Here is a 22,251-nt window from a genome sequence, read left to right on the forward strand (position 1 = left end):
GCCCTCCCCCTGCCAGCTTCTCCTGGATCCTGTTCACTTCCTCTAGCATTCATGACCTCTTCTTAATACTGCATATGTACACATATGTGAACACACATGACCGGCTGAGTACAGTCGGTGTCACTTCCGTGCATGTGTGTTTAGGGCTGATCATCTACGACGATAACCAACCTATCGTAAGCTCCTCCTGGGAGCACACTGATCCTCCCTCTCAACAGTCACTAATGGCCTATAGGTCTTCACCTGGATTAAAGGCACCTCTTGGGGGCATGTGTTTCTTCTGATTTGGGGAGCTTTAACAGACAAGAAAACGATGGTTTCTCTTCCCCACAAGGGCCAAACACCTATTTCTTTTTGCATTGAAGCCAAGATTATCTCATCTTGAAGATGAAGCGGCTGAATGGAACCCAGTCTTCCCTGATGGGTTTACTTTCCAGTCCCCACCACCCTGCTACATTTAACCTGAGAGTTTAATGAGTTCAGCTTGGTTTCTATACTAATGGACATACTCACTCGGGGTGTGCAGACAAGGAAGGCCTACAATAGCATTCAAGCATATCTTGTCACGTTAGTATACAGTGGTCGTGACAGGTATATAGATACAGATGTGCACATGTATAGTCCCCACTTCAATGCAAACCTAAGTCCAAATACAGACTGCCATGATGGTTGTCTGTGGACAAACTACTGCACGACTAAGTAGGATAGTTTACCATCTTCAAGGCCACTGTCGCCTTCCTGAGGTTGTGCTGTGGATTAGGAAGAGGTGTCCCTTCCTCCAGGCAGGTGTATCCCTGTGCACGGCCCATTAAGTACAGGACTAACACCCAGTGCATCTTCACTTTCTGTCCCTCAAACTTCTACTGTAACAATTCTGGCCTACCTCTGGAAATAATGTGGTCTCTAAGGCCAAACTGCTCAGTGGACATGCAGCCTAAACCCCATGAACTAGGGGAGATGTGGCCTGGCCCCTTTCCAACTTCAGATAGCACTGGCCTGACTTCGTTCAGAATCAGACATAACCCTTTCCTTCTTTTCCTGAAGCCAGTCCACCCTTCCTACCCTAAAGGTCTTCCGTGTGCTGTTCTCTCTTCCTGGAACACTTGCAGCTAAGACAGTAGACTGTGGTCCACTGGGCTCCTTCGGGCAGGCAGGTCTATCTTGCTAGGCTTGATAAGCTTTTTCAAAAACTTGTGAAATAAGGGGAAAGATTTCAACAAAATCACACTTTACCTTCTACCTACTAATTATTTTGTTGAAATAATCCCACCCGGTTCTGTGAATTTAGAATTCCTGTCCAGGCATGGTTAGATTACCTGAAATGATTAATCTGCCTTGAGTTATGTGTGACCTCACTTCTTGAGGGCCTCCCTCCCTTTGATCCTAGCCTCTCAAACGCTGTGTCTGACTTATTGGAAGATCAAAAGGTACAGCCATGCTGGGGTTCCTGTGTCTGAGGAACCATGTGTGTCTTAGAGACAGTACGAGAGCCCCGGACAGACAAGAGTCTGGCTAGGAATAGCACACCCACCCTCCTGACTCAAGTGAAGGCAAAGGAGTGGGGTTTCTCTTCCTTAAAGTGGCAATTTACACACCACCTCTTCGTGGGGATGCTTGTGACCTCTGAACCCTGATAATCACCCCCAAAGTTTTTCCCGACTCGGCCCTGTGCTTTCATAGGTCAAGTGGAAATGGAATTGCTTTCATGGGTCAAGGACGGCTCAATAGTGGCTAGTTCACAAACCTGACCTAGCACAGAAATGTGCAGTGTTTTAGCGCCACTTACTCATGCTGAAAGCTTTTCCTACAGAAGTCAGCTCAGGGCAAGGACGTATGTCAATGTGATGTCCTCAAGAGTGAGGACAGTGTCTGGAAGGTTCTCAGCTGCCGTTCTTTCCCCATCAAAGACCCTTAGGAATTCCACAAATAACCTATCTGGAGGCCTTCCACAAACAGGCCACAGCTGACTTTACTAACCATGACCCCAGACAGCCCTTCGACTACTCAGCACTGCCCCAAACTCAATCCCTGCTGACACTAGGGATGCCTGGGTTCTAGCAATGGGGAGTGTCACAGTGAGGAGTGTCACACTCTCTGAGGCCTCTGTGCAAACCGCCCTGGAGACCAGCTTTCCACATTCACCAAAGTGTCGCTCGGCCTCGGAACAGGGGGAGCATCCTCAGAACAGGGGGAGCAAGAGACTGTCTCTATCCGCTGGATGCTCATCTTGACTCTCCTGCTTCCTCCTCTGACTACGCTGTTTTAACTTATCAGTGAATGGCCAGGGCCTTGTTATTAGTGTTACCACACCAGATGGTGTGAAGCTACTCAATTAAGTGCCGCTTGGAACACATTTGCCCCAGAGGGTAATTATTTGCCACTTTACTAGAGAGAATCCTGTGGACTTGGGCGGGAGTGCCCGGTGGAGTTCATGCCGGAGTGCAGCTTTAGGCCCCTGGGGATGGTAGGACTCTGCTACAAAGAGCACCTCTGTTCTTTGAGGCTTCAGGATCACAAGAGGCAGTGGTTCCCAACCTTCCGACTACCGCAACCCTTTAATACAGTTCCCTGTGTTGTGCTGACCCCCACCTATAAATTATTGTTGATACTACATAATTCTAATTTTACTACTGTTATGAATGATAATGTAAATATCTGATACGCGGCCCCTGTGAAAAGATCATTCAACCCCCAAGGGTCGCAACCCACAGGTTGAGAACGGCTGACAAGGAGGTGTGTGAGGAACACCTTCCAGAAGACACTGTACACTTCATCTGATCTAATGCTATCTTCAGTGACTGTATCCCAAGCCAGTGTGATCACTCTGGAGTTTCAGGGGAGTCAGCCCACTGTGCAAGGTCTGTGCTCTTCCCTCCCCAATTGTCCCCAGCTTGGAAGCACTGTTGGAGCTCTCCAAGGTTCTGGCTTAAGCCCACTTTCTCTTCTTAACATTTTCCTGGCCCCGGATTCCATCAGGACCCAAACTGTACATGCACCCCACTTCCCCTCACGACTTTCCCGTGTCATGGGCTGCCTTCTGAAGCTCAGCCTTACATGCTTCCTTATGAATGGGCAGTGCAGCACTTCAAGTCTTTCTGTGCCTTGATATAGTTGCATGTAAGTTATAACTTATCTCTTATGCTTATAGAAATTTCCAGAATAGACTGCCCAAAGATGCTGCACACAGTAAATAACTATAGCTGTGTGTGCTGAGATAATCACCATTGGGTCACATCTTGATGATTATGACCCTTCGCAATGACCTAAGAAGCTGGCTCCCTAGTCCCTAGAAACCTGTTTGCTGGGCATCTTCTAGTCATGACATCATTAGGGTTCTCTGAAGGCATGCACCATACTGAGCTAAGAGCTTTGCAACTACAAGAATTGAAAAGTACATGGCTATTAGCCAACATTAGACAGTAGTTTTTAAAAATATATCTAAAGTCCAAGTTATCCATATCTGATTCTAGAAAAATGCTCTGACACAGGCAATCTGATTCAAGCCTATAAACTCAGAAATCAGAGTTGCAATACAACACAGTGTTAGACTTGGAATTAGAACCCAGGATCTTCAATTCTAGTTCACCAGGAACCTTCCTACAAAAGGTCACCAACAAGGTCCTGAAAATCCCCACACAGGTCATTTAGAATACAAGCAGAAAGAGGAAAGAGTATTGAGTATTGCTACTCTCAGCAAAGCTGAGAACAGACTACATCTGGGCATGCCTCTCCCCCATAGGGCCACAGCATTCCTGCAGGCTAGCTACAGATGCAAGCCTACTTTCTTTAACCTCTGCACTTTTTAGTTATGTGTTACATTGCAGCATGAATTATCAAAGCCACAAGTTGTCCTTGAATCAAATCAGTGTACCCTGGCACACTGTCTCCCAGCTTGCACAGCATCCTTAAACTCCGCCTCCTATAGTTAGTGCAGTGACTCACACTTTCCATGTACTTTTTCCTGTCTGCAGACTAATCACTGAAAATGGCATTCTTCCATCCGGCCTTCCTTTTTAGCAATGTGTTCAGCAAAGCCTACCTTCCCTAAGTAGGGCATAATGGCCTGTAACCCCAGCACTTGGGATTACAGCACCGAAGCAGGAGGACTAATACAAGTTCAAGAAATTTGAAAGCTGTTTTAAATAAAAATTCTAAAACTTTGTTCCAAAAAAACCCAACCATCTTGCCAAGCTGTGGTGGTGCATGACTTTAATCCCAGCACTCAGGAGGCAGAGGCAGGCGGATCTGTGATGAGTTCGAGACCAGCCTGGTCTGCAAGAGCTAGTTCCAGGACAGGCTCCAAAACCACAGAGAAACCCTGCCTCAAAAAAAAAAAAAAAAAAAAAAAAAAAAAAAAAAAAACCACCAAACCCAACCCAACCACCTGGCATGGAGGCAGCACCTAGGAGACTACGGATCAAGGCAGGCTAGTTAATGCATAGGGGTCAGAAGCCAGCTTGGTTAACACATCAAGATCTTAAGATTAACAAAAGCATGGGTTGTTTTGGTTTTTTTTAAAAAAAGGAAAAACCAAAAGCCCTAGGTTAATGGCACCAGCAAATATACCAAACTTTACCAAATCTTGTACGCAGCAAAGGACATCAACAAAAGTGAGAGAGAAATTCACAGGATGGCAGAAAAATATTTGCTGCTCGTATCTGCTACGGAATTAAAATCCTAACTCTCACTGAATGTGGTGGCACACACCATTAATCCTAGCACTTGGGAGGCAGAAGCAGACAGACCTTTGGGAGTTCGAGACCAACCTGGTCTGCACAGTGAGTTCCAGGACAGCCAGGGCTATCTAGAGGGACCCTGTCTCAGAAAAATCAAACTAAAATCCTGAGATAAAGGATAGCTTGAATTCTGAATATAAAGATCTCTTTTAAAAACTTAATTCAACCAAAAATAAATTTAAAATGGACAAACCCAAATGAATAGTCCTCAAGGAAGATATACAAGAACCATAAGCAAATAAAGAGGTAAGTACTCAATATGCTTTTTTTCATTTACAATTCAAAGAAATGTAAACCAGAACCACAGGGAGTTACTACTCCATTGTCAGAACAAATAAAAGGAGCTCTCCAGAAAATATCAATTGTCAGGGAGGGTACAGAGACCTGGGAGCCATGTGCATTTCGGTGGGAACAAGATAGTACAGCTGTCATAGAAGATAATATGATAACTTTTCAAAATATTAACCATAGGATTAGCATGGGGTCCAGTGAATCAATTTAGGGAGTCTGACATATATTCATACCAATGTTCACCGCACCATTAGTAAATGTGGAAATGGTAGAACAGTACAATGGTAAAAAATGTGAAAACAACCCTAATGCCAACTGATCAATAAATGGATAAAATGTAATATAAACAATGGAGCACTTATTCAACCTCAACAAGAAATAAAACTTGTTGCTAAAATGAGATGACATTATGTGAAATGTATCAAGTATGCCAGAGAGAAAAGGATGGATACTCTGTGGTTTACTCTGATAAGGTGCCTAGAAATCCCACAGTTCAGAGACAGAAAGTGCCAGCAGTAGCCACCATGGACAGGAAGAGAGCTGTCCTTCAATGGGTTCAGCTTCAGTGTGGATAAATATGCTCTGGACATGGAGGCTAGTGATGGGTGCACAGCAATGACAATGTGGTGCTACCATGTTGTACCCTGGAAATGATTAACAAGCTCACCTTCCACGTTTGTCACAAAACAAACCCATATTCAGCCAAAAATGCCATCAAACTCCCACTAACATACTGCTGATGATGCTATTTGACTGGGTAAAAGGTCAATCTTCTTACAGTTAGACTTAAATCAGGAGCTTCCTCTCTCTGGGCATCTTTAATAATCAACATTAAAAGCTTGACCCATGAAATGGATCCTGCTATGTACCAGAGAACCAGCTTCCCTGGGAACCAACCCAACACCATTCTCGTGGCCGCTCTCTTTCCTGCTACTGCCCTTCCTTCTATCTTGTTCTCATCACTGTACAACTGTCATCTTTTAGCCAACGCATTTAAAACTTAAAAAACTATAAATGGAGTGATAATATAAAAGACTCAAATGCTACACTTGAGTTTCATAGGTTTTTAATATGAATAAAAGGAATCGGAGGAGGGAGATACTGTCTTAGGATTCTAATAAGTGCATGTTTGTAGATCTAATATGCAAACCAAGAAAATGAAAAGGTTATATACATTGTGAGTGTGAGAAGAATGTCACAATCCCCATCTCATGAGAAAAGCTCCCAAGTTGCCTGATTTGTCCCCAGATTCTAAAAGCCTGCTTGCTATGCTTGATACTATGCATAAGACAGGAAGCTAAAGTCAGTACCACTAGCTTTTGGGAACAAATGACACGATGACAAGTGTAAAACCCCACATTTTAAAATGATGAAATAAAAATGAACAATTAGGACAAGGAAATAAACTTCAAAGATGGGAGTAACCGGTTAGCTAAACACGGAGGAATCTAAGTATACAAAATAGCACGAAGCAACAACATGGAACTGACGTTTTCAAAGTAAACTGATACTGTAACTGAGAAATGCAAGTTGATGTAGAAACGAGGATAAATTAGTATTTGAATTCTCATATTTGAAGGGCCATGGTCTTTCTTATCTTGCTTCAAGTCCTCGAATATAGCAGGCAATTCATAACAAACGTTTTTGATTAAATGAAGGTTACTGAATAAGAATGTAGAACCACTGAGTGTACAGGAGCTCCACGGAAAGACACAAAGGTGACCTAGAAGTCGTGGACTTTAAAGTTCTAGATGAGATAAAGTTAACACTTCAATGCTTAAGGCAGTGTGTATACAAGCATGAAGGAAACACGTCAACCCTTGGGTATAAGCATAAGGAAAATGTCATGCTTACGGCAGTGTGGACAAGTTTGAGTCAAAACACTTGATTCACAGAGATAGAGGAGTCAAAGAGGAGACAGGACAGAAATCACACAGCCTTTTCCATCAGGAAATGGCAGCTCTTAAATTCCTAAGAGATGGGCTCATCACTAAGAGATACGTCTAAGGAAAAACAGGAGTTAAAAGTATGGAACTGGAAAGCCAATGTTGAGAAAAAAGCATACCCATGTTTGACTTATCTATGGTGTAGAGGCAGGGGCGCAACTAATGGTCTGTTTATTTGGCATGGGGAGCAAGAGGGTGACATTTAGCCTAGGCTGACTTTGAACTCACTGTGTACCCAAGGATGACAATGAACTCTTGAGTCTCCTGCCTCCACCTTCTGATTTCTGAGATCACAGGTGTGGGCCAGCACACCTGGCTTTTGGACATTTTTATAATGTAATCAAAACACACACAGAATCCACTCAACTTCCAAAATGTTTGAGGAGAACATTAGTCTACATGACAGGCCACATCTGCCTCACAGGTTAGCAAATTAATGCAATTTAATAATCACTTATACTTTAGTTAAAGTTTTAACTTTTAAAACAAGCTGAGTTTTCATTGGTCACATATACTTGTGAATTTAATGTTTATCCTTCTGTTTCTTAGAACATCCCAAATCTATAAGGCAATGAAACTTTAAAGAAAAAAAAAGGGAATTATTCTAGCCAACAGTAATGTCAAGCCATTTTTCAGTGCATAATAAAGAAAAATTCCAATAATTTGTTAAGTTTAAAAGTAGTAATTCAAGTTCAAAAAAATAAAGCCTCTCTAGATAAAAAGTAAAACATTCTATAAAAAAAAAAGTCTTTGCTTTTCAAGATCAGAGACATGGCTGCTGCTCTTACAGACAGGAAAAGCAACAACTCATGGCTTTTGGAGTGTTCTGAGAGCTGTCACTCTTCTATTTAAGAATATTTGCTAAGGATTAGTGAGAGATTGAAGGCAATTCTACACTCACAGTTGGCTGCTCTGACAGCTCTGGTAAGACTAAAGGTACTTAGCATAGAATATAAAGAACACCAGATTGTAATAGAGAGAAGAATCGTCAAGAGGAAGCCCTGTCTTCCTTGGGAAAAAGAAAAAGCAATGCCTGAACTCCCAAATTATCTTCAGAAGTCAAGAATCTAAGAGTCACTGTGACCTCTACAGGATAAAAGGGATGATGAAAAAGGAAGTCTATATAAGGATTCAAACTTTTCTCCTAAGATGTCATATAGTTCATGGCTCAAACTATAATTTCAAGAAATATATGAGAAAACCATGTTAAATAACAACAGTGGAACTCAAAGGCATGAGCTTTTGTCTCTTTATTGTTAACCAATGAATATTATCCAAAATTAGAGATGTATATGTAATTTACTTGTACAACATGAAATTATGCTAATGGGAAATTACCAAATACTCATTAGTGTGTTTTTACATTGCTATATGAACATGTGCTCTCAACTGCTAACGATAAACATTATAATTGGTTTAAGCTCTATGAAAACCCATATTGCAAATGGCTGTTCCTGTTTAGAAAAATCCATACAACTTTAAAAATGGATTAAACCCATTTTAATCCTAATCTACAAATAGACTATTAACAGCAAATATAACTGTAACCTCTCAACACTGTAACAACTGGTGTAGCAATGATCTTGTACACAATAAAAAGAGGGGAAAATCAGTGAAAATCCATGGGAAGTCAACTCTTCTAGCAATAAGGACTATTGCTCTAGAGCTTTGGGAAAGAGAATGCTCATGTTTCCAGGTAGGCCGTAAGTCCTACCATCTCCCCCTCTCATGTATGGAAAGCAGAAACATTCCCTCACAAATGATTTTGAAGCATGTGCACAACCACTGTACAACCATCACTTCAAGGTTAACCAGTTGTCTCTTGTCCTACAGAATCTAAAAAATATATTAAGCAAGGCCTTTTCTTTTCATAATGTCTGCCCAAAATTACTCCTTTTAAAGTCAGCAAAATAAAAAAAAAAGCACGAGATATTTTCAGACATAAATGGAATCTACGGTGCATGAAAACTGCTTAATAAATGGCAATTGTAATAGATAAAGGTAAGTGTGAGTGCATAATACCGAATGGAACGTAGCTGAACCACACAGAGAAAACAAGGCTTTCTGTATCTTCAAACTCAGGTGCTTCATGGTCAAATAATAAGAGCATCTTTCTAGCCAGAAAGACTTTTCAATAAGACATAATTGAAATGAGATTTGATTTTAGAGACTGCAAATAAAACAAGCAGTGATTTAGAAACCAAATATGCTAAGATGATGTACCTTCCCCACCACGAATAAAGGACGAGAATCCTTCACTGCAAAGGCAATGTCTTACTTCCTCAGACACAGACCACCCCTCAGCAAACAGCACACCAGTGACAACAAACAATATCTGAGCACACATCAGAGCCTCACAGTTCAACAAAAAGGCAGTTAAAGCATTAGCACTGGAATCTCAAAAGTATATTCAATGAAGGGCACGATTGAGACTGTCTATGGACAGCAGACATGCAGCGCACACACAGTGTACAGTGAGGTAGTATTACTTCCTTGGAACTGATGCTTTCATCTGCTGCCCTTGCAGGAGGGTCCAGGTTTGTTCCTTTTGACAATTAAAATCAGTTATCATCAACAGTATCTTCTATTAGACATCTGTTTGTACAGCAACCTAAGAACAAACCTTGAATTTTTTTCAGAGGCCACTTATTCGCAGGCAGAGTTTTAATCAATAAATTCTCCTAGGACTGATGCCTGCTGGCTCCATCTCTGAGGCAGCAGGCAAGAAAAGCCATCAAAGGATTATAGGACATGTTACACCAATCACTTGAGCTGGCAATGATGACTGTGCTTAAGGAAATGCAAAGTAACCACCCAATAATGTAATTAAGGGATTTCTGTAATAATTAACCACCTCTGCACACTGTACTGTTCAATGTTCTAATCATCTTGCGATGCAGTCTCCTACACAATGGCTGCTGTCTCATCAACCCTGTGTCTGTTTACCCCAATACCTCATCTTCAACACCTTCAGTAAGTGATGTGTATGACACCAACATTATGGCTCTGCCATGACAGGGCATGAGAAGCCACATTGAAAACACATGAGTAAACATGGAAATGTATGTAGGTCAAACATGGAAAGGGCAAAGAAAATTGAGTTCATTAAGCATGCACTGAAATGTTCACCGTCATCCTAAGATGTACACCGTGCTCAAAGCACACAGACATTTATCAGACATGGTCATTAGTGTTAATATTCAACTGAAAAAAATCAAACAAAAAAATGAAAAATGTACAAAGAGATGACAGGATAGCATTATCAATTCCCTGGCCAAAAGAAAAATGACCAAACATGACATCACACTGCCTTAATGCTGAAGAGCGCCCTTCAGACTTCTGCTAGTGAGCACAGTCAACTGCTGTGAGTGCTTTGGCAAGGTGGGATGCATTCCATCCATCTGCAAGGCCTGCTTTTCTCTGGTGGTGGTTCAGCTTAGGAAGGACATGTATCACAAGAACAGCTCTCACATTGCTTCAAACTCATCAATGCGCTGCTTCGTATTGCCTTGTCGAATCTGTCGCAGAGTCTTGTACTTATCGCGGCCTGCTTTGACATTCTCGGCATGAAGAACATCATTCTGTGTTTTCTTGGTTTCATCTCTGGCTTGGGCTAATTCTGAACTTAATGCCTGCATTAAAAAAAAAGCATTATTATTACATAGAGTTTAACAAATTATGAAAAAAGTTTAAAGATTCAAAAATACATGCATACCAAATCTGACTCTTTAATATATTCTTAATCTTTCCACTGTGGGTTTTTTTTTTTTTTTGGTGTTTTACCTGCATGTCTGTCTGTGGGAACTTACAATTATGAATTGTCATAAGGGTGCTGGGAATTAAACCCGGGTCCTCTGAAGGCCAAGCCAGACTGTTCTCTTAACTGCAGAATCACATCCAGTCCCACAAGCTTCTTTTGTTAGTAACTGTGATAGGGAGGAATGCCCATGGCCTTTCTTTTCTTTAGTTATCAGCCATAATATTTTATATATTCTGAACTGCTTTAACTTTCTTAATCCAACACATGAAATAACTGATCAAGTTCAAAGTAGTCATTTTAAAGAAAAGTCAGTGTAAGATAAAAATGAACATTTTCTCTAGAAATCTTAATACAGTTATTATAATTTTCACTTTTTTAAATTAAGATTTCACCAACAAAAAAACTTAGTTACTTTTTGAACCGTTGAATTACGCTGAAATTTCCTACTCTGACCTAATAATATACATTTAATAAACTGATCTTTTAGTTTTAAAATATGAATAATTCTGATAAAATATTTTCGATGAAGGATGAAGTATCAAGTGTTGCACCGCTGTTTTAAAGACTAACGTAATTTTACATAGTACTAGATACTTTCTCCCTCTGAAAATAAACCCTTCTATAATTGAAAACTCATAGTTAGCGAAGCCCTTGCTAATGGTTGTGTAATGGAAGCAACGAGAGACTTGTCACTTCAGGACAAATAAGAAGAGCCAATCACAAGGCTGGCCCGGACTGCAAGGGCTCTGAGTGCACACACAGCTGCATCAGTACCTGGAGCTGCTTCTTCACACGTTCGTTCTTCTGCGTTTCCGTCACCCGCTCCTCCTCGCTTCTGTGGTTCAGCACCCCCTCGCTGGACAGCTCGGCACTGGCCTCAGCGCTGTTCTCGTCCTGCTCGTCATGCTCATTTTCCGTGGGAGGAACAACTGGCGGAGGGGGAGGCGGAGGGGGCGCAGACATCACGGTTTTTAACTCTTCTTTGGTCTTTTCCAAGTCTTCTTGAGCTGCAAAAGCCTGAACATTGAAAATAAGTTTGTTAAACTGGGAATAAAAAATACTTTATTCTGTCTTTGTAACAAAAAAATGTATTTCAAGGTAATCATGATAAATCCTTTTTTTAAACTTAAATCTGTACAATGCTGAGAAATGTCATATTTAATAGATTATATATGAGGCACAAGCAGAAAAATAAAGAGTTAATGGAATAACCAGACTGTCATTACTCTAATACAGTGGTCAATTAAAATCACTCACCTAACAACGGGTTAACCAGATAAGTCATCTCATATAATACAACATAAAATATCCAAATTACTGATGATTTGGGAACAGAACTTCTTGGGTTGCTTAGAGAAGTCTTACTTTCCAGTCTCGTCCTATGTCCTATTAGGAGTACTCTATTTCACTCTCAAAGGGCTCCTAAACTATGGAGTCTCCCATAACAATTCCTTAAGCTTGAAGAGCTTAATGGTTGAATTTTAGAATCTAAATATAATCTAACATTACATGAGATAAAAATTCAATAAAATGGAATTATATAAACAGATTTCATTTCAAACATAAATAACTGTATACAAAAATATAAAAAATAGGAGAGAATATATACACTGTTCTAAAATAATGTCCTAGCTTGTAAGACTGTAATTTTAATTTTTAATTAATTTTTGTTGATTTCTATGCAAAAGAATTGCTCATAGAACTTGTAGCTATAATATGTTTTAAAAGTTTGTATGACTCTAAAGTTCATAAATCCATCTCTAAATAGGGTCTATAAAATTCTCATGACAAAAGCAGTATAATAGGAAGACTAACCATTTTACCCCCTTTCTACATATATTTTATATTTTTGCATATATACATATAAAATGTCAAAAATGTTCCAATTATTGAACTGTCTCAAAGAAATTTAAGAACAGGAAAAAAATGTCATACAGTAAGAGTATTTTACTGTAGAAAAACTATTGCGTATTTCATGTACCTTCCTTGGATATAAACATCATAAGTGCACTATAAGTTGATGTTATTGAATGAGACTCATCGTCTCTGAGCCATCCCTCCAATTCCAAGCTTGACTTCTGCACTTGTGAATTCTCATCAGAAACCTTAGCAGCATCCACTGCACCCTTAAGAGTTACAAGCAGTTAAAAGGCTGCTGGGGAAGGGCTTAGGAGACGACCTCTCCCTGAGGAGCAGGGAGGTAGTGGTTGCTCAGAGAGACATTTTTCCTCAGTGGTGCAGCCATTGGCAAGCTCTTCATGTTTCTATAACTAAGATTTTACCCAAGCTCTGTAACCCTAACAGACTCACTGGTCCATTAAAAAGAAAGCAACCCAGGAAAGTAGAAGGGAGATGCTGCGTGGGAAGGACAAGCACTCAGTGGGAGCAGCGGTGGAACTAGAGGGAGTAATTGGGTGAATATGGCAGGCTATAGTATATGCACACATGGGAAAGTCATAGTGCCCATGACTTAAAGCATGCTTGAAAAAAAAAAAAAACAAAAAGAAAACAAGAAGTCTTACTAGTAAACTACAGCCTACCTCAAGCTCGCCTCCTGTGACTGGCTGCTATGCTTCAGTCTTTTCATCTCACTACGGCACCCTTCGGGCACTTATGAGCATCCAATATCCCAATCCATACTTCACATTGATTAGGTCTGGGGTTCTTTTTTGTTCTGTGTGTTTGTCTTTATAAAATCTTGCTCACTCTGTTAACTGTGCTCTGAAATCTTAAGCCTGGTATGGCATATCCCACCATTGTGCATCAGCAAATATTTGTTTGATGCCCTATAACTAAGTTTCTATTATCCGACTGTCACCTAAATCTTCTAACTTTTGTGAAGTCACACCTGATTGTTGGCTACTCTTACTTACTCTACTAACTCAATTCTTTCCTATATGGAAGAGTCAACAACATGCTTCATCCCTTAATCATTTCCAATCTTAAACTAATTTATTTCTCAAGACCCAACTTAAATGCTTATGACTTTCCCAGGTATCTGTCTGGTTCCCCTAGATGATCACCTCTTATGCATCCCCCAGGGACTGAGCATGTACCAACCTCACATCACCTGTACAGAGCAAGCAAGCACATTCCTGGCTCACTAACAGAGCAGCTATTCAGTAGGCGCTATCACACAACAAAACAGTGATTACTTTGTGTTGCCACTCAGTAGCTTCCTCTTCCTTTTTCTTCTTAGCTTCCTCTAAAAGTGCAATCTTGGCAGTGAATTCGGCAAGTTCTGCTGCCTAAAAATAAAATATTTATATGTTATAAATACTGGAGACAATATTTTTTAATATTCTGTTATAATTCAGTCAAAAATCTTTCAGGTACATGCTTTGGCTGTTTTAAGTTTCTCTTAGTCTTCCATTTTTTAAAAAAGGCAGATTTCCTGAAGATTTTAACTAACTTCTTTGAATAGGTACTTAATATGATGAGATAGATAATATAAGGCAAAAGTTAAAATACTTTTTTCTACAGATGAGCAGTTACTTAAGTTTCATTAGTAAGAGCTTGAAATGTAAGAGTTTGTTTTAAAGTTTATTAAATAAAAATCATATAATATTCTGTTATTGCAAAGGCACTTTGTCAACAGTCTCATCTGATTCCTCACCAGTTCTATCTTCAAAGAGAGAAAATGAGAAGTTCAAAAAACAAAGGACAGGTGTGACATCAAACACCTGGAATCCATGCTCTCTTGGTACTTAGGAAGTAGGAACAGATAATCAAGATCAAGAGTTCAAATGTCGCCTAAGTTACTAGCAAGACTCTGTCTACAAACAAGATTCAAAGACATTCAGTAAATAAACACCTGAATTAATAAGATTTGGAATCTTCTCTGTGTCATGCATATTCTCATTATTTGGAAGTACATCAAATAAACAAAACTTCAACCAGTCATGGCTTATAAGATGACATCCAGAAACCAAACATGCTATCTCGATTTATCAAAGTGCAAGGCGCCACATATCTTACTGCAGAGCCAGTTCAAAGTCAAAGTCAGTGGTTGTCAACCTGTAAGTTACAACCCGTTTTGGGAAAGTCACAAGGGTCGCCTAAGACCATCAGAAAACAGTATTTACATTATGATTCCTAACATTAGCAAAATTACACTTATAGAAACAAAAATAATTTTTTGGTTATAGGTCACCACAGCATGAGGAACTGTATTGAAGGTCACAGCATTAAAAAGGTTGAGAACCAGTGGTCTAAGTGAATGAAAATCCTTTTGTTGGCCACTAGTTCCACTTAAAAGGAAATTGTAAACAGAATATACTTTATGAAAGAAAATATATTTTCAATCTTTAAAAAGGAAATATATGACTCAAAACGCATGGACCCCTTCATGCTGTTTGGGTTCCGGTTTAGTTTTTTTAATTTTTTTCAGGCAGAAATAATGTTCAGTTCTGTCACTTGTTGCTATCCCTTCGGCATGCTTTCTAGAAAGTCAATACTTGGGTTTGCCATCACGCCATGTATTTGGTGAAGTTTAGCTTTTTCCAAGAACAAGCAGGGCCTTACCAGCTGCTCCTGGTTCTTCATCTGGTCCGCAGCTTGCTTGGCTATGGCAGATTTGGCCTCCTCCGCAGCCCGGCGCTCCTTGTCTAGCCGCTCTGCCTCTTCTTTTGCTCTTTGGCGCTCCTGCTCCAGTTCCAGAGCTTTCCGCGTCTGTTCTTCTAGTTCTGTCAAAGGTTTCACCCAGCGCACAGACATGGGTTAATTTCAATCATCCTCATTACAGCATGATGCCAAAAACTTGCAGTTTCTAAAAATCAGTGTTTAAATACACAAACACTTCAAATTTAACCTTGTAAAGAGTAATAGTTTTACAAATATGTAATTCAAAACTGTAAAGACATTGAAAGTCCCTTATAGTTCAAGTTGTATAGAAGTACATACTTAATTTTTTAAAAAATCTCTAATTTTAAGTTTTAATCTGGGGGAATTAGAAAAGCTGGGGCCTGGGTAGAATAACTCAGTAGGAGAATGTCTGCTCAGATGTACAAGGCTCAAGGTGCAATTCCCAGTACTGTCCAAAAGTAAAGACCGAGTTTTCTTTTGTTTTTTTTTTTTTTAAATCTCAGTAAGCACCATATTTAGAGATCTATAAATTAATGCATTTAAGACCTATGGGGCTAGGGCTCAGTGGTCTAGCACACAAGATGCCCTAGGCTCAAATATCTTATAGGTGATTCTTCATATCCTTAAACCATATACTTCAAAATTGGTAGTTTTGTAGTATGCTAAATTTTTATGTCTGTCATAGTAAAAAAAATTAACTCATAACAAAATTCGTAGATGTTTGGATTACAAATTAAATTTGACATAAATAGAAAATGTTATTTTCTATCAGTTTTCTGTAGTATCAATTAAAAAAACAAAACAGGTACAGTCAATAGCTATTTGTAAAGAATTTTTTAAAAAATTATACAAAAATCTATCTTTTAAAATGTTAAAATGAACATTATTCTAATCTCACCTACAAAGAAATATTTGGGTAGTCATATGACCTTATGGAGAAATGCTCAGCTTTCACCAGCGCTCTGAAACAAGGGTTAATAAATGCTATTTTACTAACATTTGTTGAATCATCACCCACACCCTCACTCAGAAGTTACATATGACTGCTTTCACACGACAGCCAAACCAGCAATTGAGACTGTGTAAATGCCTAAAATATTTACTCAATTACCATATGTGAGTCAAATCTGGTGAAGGATTTGATAAAAATGATAAAGAATACAAACTGTCCCCTTAGCTGGTTCATAAAAAAATCTTGAACTTTCCATCTTGGGGTATTTAAAATAGCAACTCTTTCAAGGCAAAAGTTGGAAAAACACAAAGTCAAACAGCTTATGTCCCTACTCATGTCCGAGTGGAGTGCTCAGTCATAATGTTTATATGGAGGCGACAGGCAAAGTTAATGTAAATTCAAACCAATAAAATTCCAGGAAGCTTCTTTTTCTCACTCATATTTGAACACCAGCACTAAACGATTTTGAAAGTCAAATAATTTCTCACCCCAAGAACCAAGTTTAGAAGCTACTACTAACATTGTAGTAACAACAACAATAACAAAAAAAAATACAGCCCAAAACTTTAAATTTTTTTCTTTCTCTTTTCTAAGATAATGGTTTATCAATAACACTACTGATTTCCTGGGGAAAACATATAATCTTAGAAGAAAAAAGTAAGTGACAGATCAATAATCACAATTTTTAGAAATCACAGAACACTGGGACTATGTATTACTGGCTAAAAAAAAAGTAGTATACCTAAGCAATGATAGAGTAATTAATATGTCATTGCAAAAAAAGTGAAAATTTCGATGAATAACATAATTATTAGGATACAATAATTAAAAACAATAAGGCATAAACTTTTCCCCCCAGATACAATGGTGTGTAGTTACAGTCCTGAGTATTTTGGAAGGCTGAGGCAGAATGATCAGTTTACTCTAGGAGTTCAATGTCAGCCTGGTGAATAAACAAGATCTCCTCTTAAAACACTCCAGAATATGTGTCACTCATGCCTTTTGTGTGACAAATGAGTACATATTTTCACATGTGCTGTGTATTCACTCTGTAAACAAAAAGGTATCTGGTTCCCCAAAGTGGACAGCAGCAAAGCCACACAGCAGCCTGGGACCAGCATCCTACTGGGCCAGGAAGACCAAGATGAAGATGTAGAGCTTGAGACTGAAAAAGTACTAGGAGGACAAGTGCCTGAAAAGGGGCAACCAAGGAGAAAAGTCTCATCAGATATGCATGCTATTTTCCTTCAATATATTTGCCAATTCCCCAAATTCACACATAAATGAGACACTAGAAAACACACAGGAAGCACGTAGGAGACTACAGAAGCAGGGAGAGAAATCACACTCTTGTCAAATGACAGCATTTGAGGCTAACACAGACAAGTCTACCATCTCCCTGGGAGAAAATATTTGCAAATCATGGATTTGATAAAGATCTGTATCCCAGACATATAAGAACCCTCAGAACATCAAGAAATCCCACTAGCCAGTGGGGAGAAAATTTGAACACTTTCCCCCCAAAATAAAGAAATGGCACATGGAAAGACACTCAGCTTCATTAGGCACTGAGGTATCTAAGTCAAAATCCTAATAGTACTGAAAATCATTTAGGAAGATGATAACCCAAAAGATAAACATTAACATATCCTGGAGAGGATGCAAAGAAATCATACATGGCTATAGAAACATAAAGCCATTTTCAAACCAATAGGCAGTTCCTCAAAAACTGTAATCAAGGGCTGGAGAGATGGCTCAGTGGTTAAGAGCCACTGCTCTTCCAAAGGTCCTGAGTTCAATTCCCAGCAACCACATGGTGGCTCACAACCAACTGTAATGAGGTCTGGTGCCCTCTTCTGGCCTGCAGGCATATACACAAACAGAATATTGTATACATAATAAATAAATAAATATTTAAAAAAAACTGTAATCAATATGGCCAGCAATACCAAAACATACAAACATGAAAATACTAAAATAAATCTGTATATGTACATCTGTAAGTTATACACAACACAGAGAAATAGTAGAAACAATGCAAGTGCCCAAGAACGATGAATAAAAAATAAAATATCATTCAGCAATTTAAAAAGAATGAAATGCTACTATATGTTTCAACACAGATGTACTTTGAAAATACCAGGTTAAGTAAGAAACCGGTTATGTGTACAGAAAACGTAAATCTGTAGAGGTGAATGGATTAACAGTTGCCCACGGCTGGGGGGAAGATTACTGGAAAAAATTAGTTGACTGCTTAATGGGTATGGGATTTCTTCTTGGAGACAACAGATTTTCAAAACTGATTGAGTAATAGGTGTACACCACACTGAACATATTAAACATCATTAAACTGTGCAGTTTAAATGGGTAATTTTATGGCATATTAATTGTATCGCAACAAAGCTATCAAGGTAAAAAAGATAAGACTAAATCTAAGATCTCAAAAAAAAAAATCAATGACAAAATTTACACAGGGAAGACAAATGATTAAGAAGTAACAAAAGCATGCCATAATGTTCATTGTCTTATTCTTATAGCTTGCCAGAACAGGAGTGTACAGTTCACATGAACTTAACAAATGACTGAGGTTACTCCTAACAGGTATATACAGACCTCTGAATCAGTTCTTCACTAAGATAGTGGTTTTCAGAAAATAAAACTAAACTAAAAACAATCTCAGAAATCCTAAGAAAATGAAGGTGTTAAAATGACTCACTCATGGTCACATTCTAACTTGATGACAAAATTAAGGTTTTGCTGTTACAAGCGGCACTAATACTCATCACACCATCATGCTGATAGCCCTTCCACAGCACTACATAAAGTGATTTTCTTTAGGTTATTGCTCCATCTTTCATCAATAAAGTGCATACTGCATCAAAGCAGGAACCACATCTATATAGTTTCGTGCCCCCAGTGCTTATTAAGTGCCCAGAATTAATGAAATCACTAGGCCACAACTCCTTTCTACAGCTTGTCTTACGAAAATCAAACTCACTTTACTTATTTGTTAGAACGGCAAATAAACGGCAGGTCTGGTGACATTATCTTTTAGGTATCCCAATATATCTTCAAAATGTTCTAGGACAACTGCTCTATTCTTTTTGTTCTATTTAATGAGTTATTTGGAATTATAGCATAAATAAAAATTAAAACAAAATGACAATGAGATATAATAATCTAAGCATCATGACATATGGTCATCTACTGATTTAAATTGAGAATTCAGCACAAATTACAAGACAATCATGTAGGTTTTAGGATCGCCTGGGAAAGCTTTATTTAAAAAACAACAAATACAGTGGATGTCCTCTGTCTTAGGATGACTGATGGCAACTGTCTTGACAAAGGTGCTCTATACTCTTTCTGGTCTATCTCCCTTATACTCTTCAGTGCTTCTTTGAGTAGTTGTGTAAATCATTAATACTTTTATTATACATCCTAAATGAATGAGATTAAAAGATTTAGTAATTATTCTCTCAAAGAGTTATATAAATTTAAAAATGCTATGAATCATTATTCCTTTGCTATTAAATTTTCATTCTTTAGTATAATCACTCCTTCGGTATAATCCAGGAGGTCATATGTGTGGTACTAAGAAAACTGACAGCCTCACACATGTAATCAAGTATCCCATCAATGTGCCCTATGCCCCTTAATCCAAGTTTCTTTCCAGTATTCGTGAAAGGTTCAACTTATACTAGTCACGTGGTCCTTAGCACACATATACCACGTCACTCTGTCAACGTTTTATACTTATATTTCTTTCGTCTGCACAGTTTTACTGCCACGTAGGTTGTATGTCTGTACTCCTAGAAGATAAAAATGTACCAAAAGCAGAATGCACAGCATCAAATTTGGAATTCAAGAATAACATTACGACTCCACTTTGTGATCTATAAACAGATGCTTTACAACCTTAAATTAAGTAAATTAATTCTAGGTATGAGAGGTGAGGTTTAGCTATTAAGTCAGAATAAAACTCATTTTAAAATCTGTGTTTGTTTAGTTTGTGATAATGGCTACACACGAAGGCCAGAAATCAACCAGAAGCTAGCTGTTCCTCTCTTTTTGAGACAGTCTCTCAAGACCTGGATGTCACTGATTTGGTAAGGTGCCTAGCCAGTCTTATCTCAGCTTCCCCAATGCTGGATTACAAGCTGGTGCCAGCATGCCCAACCTTTTCTATCAGTTCGGGAGATCAAACCCAGATCCTCATGCTTGCATGGCTAGTGTTTCACTAAATGAGCCAATTCTCCAGCTTAAAGCACACAGCTGGTAGGATGGCACGTGCCAGTTGTCCTAGCACTTGTGAGGAGGGAGCCAGAAGGATCAAAAGTTTGAGACCAGCCTGCATTATAAATTTGAGTAAAAACATGCCCCTCCCTACTCAAAAGTCACAACAGTCTGCACTAAAAATTATTCCCAATACTCCAGGAATTATGAATAGTCATTTATATGACTACCTCCTCTGGACACACCTACTGGAAAATGATTCTGACTGTTTCTAAAAATACATTGCCACATGGGAACATCATATACAGAATCAAATTAAGCTTTAAATAACACTGTCATTACTAATAAAAATAAATGGCTAGTTCTACTAACTGTTAGGTGATGTGGAAGTGTCATATATCAATCTGTTGATTTCATTGGTTAATAAACAAACTGCTTGACCTCATAGCTTAGAATATAGGTGGGTGGAGGAAACAGAACAGAATGCTGGGAGGAAGAGGAAGTGAGCTCAGAGACTCGACAGCTCTCCTCTCGGGAGCAGACGCCTCAGAGAGAGGCCACGCTCCCGGCTCCTGGGCAGACACACGCCATGAAGCTCTGACCCAGGATGGACATAGGCTAGAATCTTCCCGGTAAGCGCACCTAGCTGTGCTACATAAAATATTAGAAATGGGCTAGTCCAGGTGCGAGAGTTAGCCTAGAAGAGGCTAGATAGAAATGGGCCAAGCAGTGTTTAAAAGAATACAGTGTCCGTGTAATTATTTCGGGTAAAGCTAGCTGTGCGGGCGGCCGGGCTGCTGGGGACGCAGCCCTGCCGCTCTTATCACTAGTTAGGGAAAGGTGGTATAAAAAGAGTAAGTTCACAATGCCTGCTGAATTTTTTTGGCTTGGGAAGAACAATTTGATTTACTTAATTAACTTTTTTTCTTCTGTTCTTTCCACTAATGCTTTGTTAAAGTAGTGTATCCCAGGTATTCAATGTAAACACTGTTCTTTCTATATACATCAATACTTTGACTACAAGCTGAACAGAAAGTTCATCTAAACATGTCAAAAGCAAACAAGCAGAATGACATGTCTGTGCATGTTTTTGAAGCTGAAAATCAAGCCTTATATCTATTAGTCAAGTGTTGTACTGAGCACACCCCACCTTCAGTGTTCTCTAACACACTACTAACTAATCAAGTGTTGTACTGAGCACACCCCACCTTCAGTGTTCTCTAACACACTACTAACTAATCAAGTGTTGTACTGAGCACACCCCACCTTCAGTGTTCTCTAACACACTACTAACTAATCAAGTGTTGTACTGAGCACACCCCACCTTCAGTGTTCTCTAACACACTACTAACTAATCAAGTGTTGTACTGAGCACACCCCACCTTCAGTGTTCTCTAACACACTACTAACTAATCAAGTGTTGTACTGAGCACACCCCACCTTCAGTGTTCTCTAACACACTACTAACTAATCAAGGGTTGTACTGAGCACACCCCACCTTCAGTGTTCTCTAACACACTACTAACTAATCAAGGGTTGTACTGAGCACACCCCACCTTCAGTGCTCTCTAACACACTGAAATCAAATATTTCTTGGGGGCTTAGTTTTTACAGGAAAAATGCTTTTAATACTAAAATGTCCCAAAGCACTCCACTAATGTATTAGCTTAGATGTCAGAAGATAATAAATGTATGTTTTTAGTTACGGAATCCTGAAAAGGAAAAGCCATAAATTTATATATGAAT

At 39.0% G+C, this 22,251-nt stretch overlaps 1 protein-coding gene across 2 annotated transcripts in view; it reads right to left on the minus strand.

Annotated features, from left to right (window-relative positions):
• Nucleotides 1–22,251, minus strand: part of Rdx (radixin) — a 65,636-nt gene that overhangs the window by 7,684 nt on the left and 35,701 nt on the right. For both annotated transcript variants that reach the window (XM_075965914.1, XM_075965915.1), the window contains exons 11-14: nt 15,258–15,418; nt 13,889–13,981; nt 11,508–11,750; nt 10,445–10,605 (exon numbers count right to left, since the gene is read on the minus strand). In XM_075965914.1, the coding sequence (XP_075822029.1) occupies nt 10,445–10,605; nt 11,508–11,750; nt 13,889–13,981; nt 15,258–15,418 (658 nt within the window). The remainder of the gene's footprint in view (nt 1–10,444; nt 10,606–11,507; nt 11,751–13,888; nt 13,982–15,257; nt 15,419–22,251) is intronic.

The sequence above is a fragment of the Microtus pennsylvanicus genome, chromosome 3 (assembly GCF_037038515.1).
Source record: "Microtus pennsylvanicus isolate mMicPen1 chromosome 3, mMicPen1.hap1, whole genome shotgun sequence".
Taxonomy (NCBI): Eukaryota; Metazoa; Chordata; class Mammalia; order Rodentia; family Cricetidae; genus Microtus; species Microtus pennsylvanicus.